At 41.1% G+C, this 7,130-nt stretch overlaps 1 protein-coding gene across 3 annotated transcripts in view; it reads left to right on the top strand.

The window, feature by feature from the left end:
* Positions 1-7,130, top strand: part of LOC106812606 (aarF domain-containing protein kinase 4-like) — a 20,503-nt gene that overhangs the window by 12,270 nt on the left and 1,103 nt on the right. For 2 of the 3 annotated variants that reach the window (XM_014816523.1, XM_014816516.1), the window contains exons 4-13: positions 460-888; positions 1,068-1,134; positions 1,852-1,920; positions 2,872-3,003; positions 3,300-3,385; positions 3,600-3,740; positions 4,075-4,250; positions 5,062-5,203; positions 5,510-5,617; positions 6,004-6,156. In XM_014816523.1, the coding sequence (XP_014672009.1) occupies positions 460-888; positions 1,068-1,134; positions 1,852-1,920; positions 2,872-3,003; positions 3,300-3,385; positions 3,600-3,740; positions 4,075-4,250; positions 5,062-5,203; positions 5,510-5,617; positions 6,004-6,156 (1,503 nt within the window). The remainder of the gene's footprint in view (positions 1-459; positions 889-1,067; positions 1,135-1,851; positions 1,921-2,871; positions 3,004-3,299; positions 3,386-3,599; positions 3,741-4,074; positions 4,251-5,061; positions 5,204-5,509; positions 5,618-6,003; positions 6,157-7,130) is intronic. The other variant, XM_014816532.1, reaches the window with a different exon arrangement.

Raw genomic sequence — 7,130 nt, 5'->3', positions numbered from 1 at the left:
ACGCACGACTGAAATTTTACGTTTATAATCGTAGCAACAGACCTCAGATGAGCCCAGATGCTCTGCGGCTCTTGTTTGAGTTATTATGGACCCCTTTGAGAATGCGGTGAAAGCTATGGACCCCTTTCCATAAAAATGTACATAAGCACACAAATACAAAATTTTGCATGCGCCTGGTTCACGGACCCCTTATTATATTTCCCTGGTTTATACATTTTCCTATTACAGAGTGCACATAGGTGGCTGCTACCTAAACATAGCTGATTCATTTTATGAAACAGATCAGGTGAAATCTACTATGGACCATAAAGGAAATTGGTCACAAACTCACACATGATAGGTGTTAACAATGATGTATAGTGGTGCAAGTCCATGTAGCTGCAGTAAGTGTAGCAGCACAGCTTGTATAACCCGTATCGTGATAACTGACTACTGTAACACTTGTATCATGTGTTCCAGGATTCGATGAGGAGGGCAGCCCGCGGGGCGAGCAATATAGCGGAAGCCGCGAGACAACTCGTCAGTCAGTTCACCTCGCGTGACGTCACAGGTCAGAGGCCGCAGCACGAGTTCGACAGCGAGTCGCCGCGGGCGCCCGGTGCGGAGGAGTTTGACAGGACGAATGTTGTTAACGAGGCGGGCGACAGCAGTAGTGCTGACGGTGACAGGGACGATGTCAGACGAGACGACAGAGACAATGATCAGCCAGGCATGGGAGCTGGCAAGATGGACGACCCGTTTGCTTCCGGCGGCAAGCGTTCGTTACATTATTACTGTCGCCAGCATTTTGCGGTGACTACCCGCACCCAGCTCGATCTACACAGTGTACGTCGCACGCAGTCAAGTGGGCCGCCGAAGCCAAAAATGATATTAAAACCAAAACAAGTGGTAAGCTCCTAGTTCACTGACTAGAAGTCGTGAAATCTTTGTTATTGTTAGTAAAGTAATTTCGTCTTTGTAATGAGTAGAACTGTGCTTTCCTTTATTATATTTTTTTAATTCATTAGTGAAAATTTAGTTTCGTACCTGTTTCTATTACATCGTAACTTTAATAATGATCTTTCTAGTTAGGGCCACGCTCTCGAGAGAAAAAAGTTCCTGATTCCAGAATAGAAAGGCTTGCAAGTTACGGTGGTACGTTGCACTCTTCTCTGTGGCATTCATTAAGCCTATCACAGACCTGCGACTTTTACATGCAACTCGACAGCGATTCTTGAATCGCTGTAAAAATTGCTGTGAAATTGCTACGTCTGCGGGAACGTGCAACAGCAACCCATAGCGATTCCGATCGCTTGTGACGAGTTGCAAGAAATCAAACTGTTTTGATTTTGAGCGACTCGCCACTCCCAATCGCTCCAAAATTGCTCTAGAATTGCTTCGAAATCGCATGTATGCGCACACGCGGTGACACATCGACCGATCGCTTGCGGTTGCAGGTTGCAGCGACGAGCAACCAAAAATCGCAGGTCTGCGCTAGGCTTTAGATTACGATAGGGCATATTCTGGTTGTAACGGTGCACTGCTCTTACAGAAGAGCATGCTTGTAGGCAGGGAAAAAATTTCTTTTTTTTCACAGGAGCTCTTTTTCAAAGGTCTGTGGAAAAAATAGCTCTCGTCAACAATTCTACGGGAGCTATTTTGAGCCTTTTTTTTACCCTGCATGTGGGACCATCCTGTTCTAGATACGACCCATAGATATCTAAAATTGGAAAAAACGTTATGATACTAGCTATTGTTTTGTATATAATGAAGAGATTTATAGACAGATGTGAGTGACATTGTATGGGTTATCCTGCACACATAGGTGTGTGGACATGTTTAAATTTGTTGCTATTTTTTAATCTATACCAGGTTTGGCTGTGGGTCTAAGTGCTGGTGCTATTGCAGAGGTCACACGAAGATCACTTGGTTTATCGCAGGGTAAAATTCATTTTCTTGGCAATTTATTATTTATGTTTGCATTTCCTATGTTAATTTTATGCACCATGAAAGTTTATATTACTCGTTGAACGTGTATTAATCCGTTTGTAGTGATTTTATATTTACATGTTACCTTAAGGCCACCGCACACCAGCCGATTTTTACAAACGATGAAGCGATGAAGCGATGAAGCGATGAAGCGATGTAGGTGTGCGGCGGCCTGAATATGCGAGCTGAGAAAAAAATACAATGCGTCCAAGCGAACAATCAAGCGAACAATGCGAATTGAGTGTGGAAATTTACACAGCCACTCGCACACGCTGTTCAATCTTCAAGGTCACGCGCACACCACAAAATCGCGTCCAAATAATCGGTTCAAAATCAAACATGTTTGATTTTGGAACGATCACCCGATAAAAATAAAATCGTCTACAAATGAACGCGCACACCTACATCGTTTCATCGCTTCATCGCTTCATCGCTTCATCGCTTCATCGCTTCATCGTTTGTAAAAATCGGCTGGTGTGCGGTGGCCTTTAGAACCTCAATACCTCAATACCTCAATACCTCAATACCTCAGTACCTCAATACCTTAGTTAATACAATTTGTAAATATCTGACTGTAGGAAGAGTGAATGTAAGGGGTAGCTAAACATATTTGAGAGGTGTGTCCACTGCCAGTGATCAATTCCATAAGTCTTCACATCTACGATTTGATCATATATGACAGTTATAATATTTCCCATGGTTATAATTGCACCCAAAGCATCAAACCTAGACTTGGCTAGTATTAGTTTCCACGAATCATTATCAGCCAGGTCTATAGTGGTTCATGCACGCACGCATGACACATGCAAAGAGAACATGACATGAAAAGAGGAAAAATCATACAGGGGCTTGAACGTGTTAGCACATATAGTTAAGGAGAGATGTGATGGGGACATTTTGCAGGCGCACCCAGCACAGGAGCTATTTTTGGCAGTAGCCCCTTCCTATCGGAGGCAAATGCTGAGCGCATTGTCGCCACACTCTGCAAGGTGAGGGGAGCGGCTCTGAAGCTTGGACAGATGCTCAGCATCCAAGGTACCGACAGCTCCTCGCTCTCTCCTCTCTGTCCAAAATACCAAACTGCTAGATATCTAACCTACCTATACCCCAAATACAGTGCATCTGTGTATCGTTTTAGTTGTAAAACATAGCAACTGCTTTTACTTGCATGTCATGTTTGTTCTCGTATGTTGTTTCATGTTGCGCATAGCAGCTGTATCTCATGTTAGAGGTCACATGAGTATATATCTCATATATCAGATGAGTTATATAGCAGATATGTCTCATAACATGTGTGAGTCGTATAGCAGATCATGTATGTCATGTTGCAGATAATGTCTTCATCAGCCCTCAACTGCAAACAATATTTGCCAGAGTGAGACAGGGAGCAGACTTTATGCCAGAATGGCAGATGAAGGTACCACAGTGGAATCAGTCTTCAGCTCGATCTGATTTATTTTCTAAACTCTCAGTAGGATAAGATGTATTTGAACTTGTCTAAACATATGCATGAGAATTCTGTTAAATTTCATGGTAAAATAACCGATTTGTTGTACTGTGCAATTATAACACGTTTTCAACAGTTGTGTTTATAAAGAGAAAAAAAACCGTGTTTGGGTTGATTTGTATAGAAAGTGCTGACGAAAGAACTCGGAACAGACTGGGCTACGAAGCTGAAATCGTTCGAGACTAGACCGTTTGCGGCAGCTTCTATAGGACAGGTTCACTTGGCAACACTTCATGATGGCAGGGAGGTTGCAATGAAGATACAGGTGTGGTGACTGCCAAAGCAAATACATTTACACATGTATATTTCGTATTTGTTTAGCGTGAATCATATCTCATAGTAATAGGGAAGCTTGAAAGTAATCCCAGGTCTAGCTTTAAGCCTATTCTGCAAATCCAGGCATGGTAGCATCTAATGTTTTTGAGGAAACGAGTAAGGCTATTTGCAGGGATGTGAGACCATGCAACCTGTGAGTCATGTACTCGACTCGAAAAGAAGATAAATAAGAAAGAAAGGAAATTAAAAGAATATATAGAAAGAAGAAGAAGAAACTTCCATCAAAGCATGGATAACATGTTGTCTTTTCATTGATGTTTTAGTATCCTGGGATAGGCCTTAGCATCGACAGCGACATAGACAACCTGATGTCGGTACTAACTCTTGCCAACATCTTGCCTAAAGGCCTGTACGTGGACAACGCTGTGTTGGTCGCTCGTAAGGAGCTAGCTTGGGAGGTGGACTACATTCGCGAGGCTAACAACTGCAAGCGTTTCAGGTAATGGACTTTACAACTAAGCGCACATGACCAACTTGTTGTGATGCAACAAGAACATTTGTTTTAGGTTGGGTCTTCCTTCGTTCATCACATCAGGTAATGGACTTTACAACTAAGCGCACATGACCAACTTGTTGTGATGCAACAAGAACATTTGTTTTAGGTTGGGTCTTCCTTCGTTCATCACGCACGGCAATTTTTTAATATTTTTGTTGTTGTCGTCTACAGCTAGGACAGTGTAACAAAAGTTAAAATAAACATTAATTACCCAGGATATCAAGCTCCACGCCAATATTACTATTATTAGTATTAAGGGGTAGTTTACATAATCTGTCAGAATAAAGGCGAATGTGACTGCATACAAGACTCCCACAAAGCGATCAATATTATTTTATAGTTTTTCATTATTCTCTGGCCACATACTTTTGGAGTGTGTTACAATTTTGAATGTCCCATGATCACTTGATGCATACTTATTGATTAATGAAGAAAAACTTTCGCAATCCTTGTTTGTGTGTTCCGCCACCACAAACGACCGATTTTCTGACATCAAAACAAAACGTTTATCGTGAATATCAAACGTATGTGATCTCAAGGTTGGTTGTCGCAATCGAACTTTTTTTCCATTTTCGGCCTCCGCACGCAGCTGATTTTCGATTGAGAACAAAATGTTTTTTACTGCATAACAGCACACGTCTGCTATCGACTGCCAACCGTCTCCGATCGTTCTCGCCAAATGTTCACGTGTTTTTATCGTCGGGTCGGTTCTCATTGGCGAGCAGGATAGTTTAGCCGGCTCCACTCTTTGCAGGGAGCTGATGAAGAACGATACGGTGTTCCACGTTCCTGAGGTGATCGATGCGTTGACGACGCAGCAGGTGCTAACGCAAGAGCTCATCTACGGTGAAGCCGTGGATAAGGTGGCAGACGCTGACGAAGACACCCGATACATGGTGAGTGAGAGAAGCAGAATCCTGGTAAAGCAACGGGTAAAACGGTAATGGTGGGTGGTGATAAAAGGTATAATATGGAAAGGGAGGGCTGAAACAGAATTATGCTATATGACAGATAAAATGAAAATATAATAACAGTGGAAATAGGTGTTGAAGGATTAAGGCTTTGTTAAGCTGTTGCTGACCAAGCTAAATGTAAAGCAAGCTTTGTCGGTTCTTCATCAAACGTTCTATCATTGATGAAGATTTATATCACGATGACTATTATCATACAAGTCGGGTGTAAACTTATGCCTTTGCTTACAGATCTGTGAAAACATTCTGAGACTGTGCCTGAAGGAACTGTTTGAGTTTAGATTCATGCAAACGGATCCAAACTGGTCAAACTTCTTCTACAATGCTGATACAAATAAGGTGATTTTATGCAAAATGCACTACTTCGCCTTAACTATCTGAAGAAATCCTATGGATTTTTGCATGTGCACGTGCCAGGAGTGTTACAATGATATTTAAACGTGCTCGACTTTTGTCGTTTAAATTAATTTGCATATAAAAGAAATAAAATTCTATCAGCAATATCGTGAAAGTCAAAATTGTCTCGTCATAGAAATGAAAAAATGCTTCTAGAGAGTAAAATGTAAATTATCACAGAACATGGGCTCGCAAAATCAGGAGTTGCATAATTAGGGGTTTGTACATTGTAACCTTAGGAAAACAACGTTTAACATGCGGTGACATTGGCATGCACAGTCGTCCTGCATTCCCCGTGTCTGTATGGTTATACTCCCGATCTGTTGCAGATCTGCCTGCTCGATTTCGGAGCATGTAGAGACTTTGACAAAAGATTTGTAGATGATTACATGCGGGTGATCAAGGCAGCCACCTACCAGGACAAGGAAGGCATCAGGCACTGGTCAGAGAAACTTGGTTTCCTCACAGGCTACGAAACATCGGTAAGGCTCCAGCTGTGTAGGTGACGGACGTCACAGTTGTGCGATGTGCAGTCGGTGCCATGGAGCAGTGATTGTTTCGATTTTTGGGCAACAATCTTAAAAATCCTTTTTTAAATTTTTTTTTGTATTTAATTTATTTTCTAGGTCGGGCTAATAACCTAGGCAACATACGTATAATTCGGCTTGCAACCTTGTATAGCATCACGTTACCTCGTATGGTGACATTGTATTGGCCACGCCACCTTGACCTAGCAGCTTAGAATATATATCCCACATCTAGGTACACACGTGCCTGTGTACACATGCATGTGTGTGCAAGTCTCTGTATATCTGTATTTGTATGTGGTTGTGTGCTAATAGCATATCCACATGTATATTTCACTTACAGCTTATACTGCATGACATACATTTTACTACCACATATCGGTCCATATTATATATAAATCTTACTGCCACGTGTTCTTCTTGCTACCATATATCATGTTCATACTACATATCTTGTACACCACACTACCACGTGTAACATACATCTTAGATTCTTACTATCATGTACCATAATATGTCTCACTACCACACAGCACATGCTTGCTACCATATATCACCTATATTTTTCGTTACCACCTATCATCTATATCTTATTCTACACTTACTTACACTTACCACTTACCATCTATATATTACTACCATATATTACCACTTACCATCTATATATTACTACCATGTATTATCACTTACCATCTATATATTACTACCATGTATTACCACTTACCATCTATATATTACTACCGTGTATTACCACTTACCATCTATATATTATTACCATGTATTACCACTCTATATATTACCATCATGTATTACCACTTACCATCTATATATTATTACCATGTATTACCACTTACCATCTATATATTACCATCATGTATTACCACTTACCATCTATATATTATTACCATGTATTACCACTTACCATCTAT

The sequence above is a fragment of the Priapulus caudatus genome, unplaced genomic scaffold (genome assembly GCF_000485595.1).
Source record: "Priapulus caudatus unplaced genomic scaffold, Priapulus_caudatus-5.0.1 Scaffold21, whole genome shotgun sequence".
NCBI lineage: Eukaryota > Metazoa > Priapulida > Priapulimorpha > Priapulimorphida > Priapulidae > Priapulus > Priapulus caudatus.
Note: the sequence above shows the minus strand (reverse complement) of the source record. Positions and strands in the feature narration are given on the sequence as shown.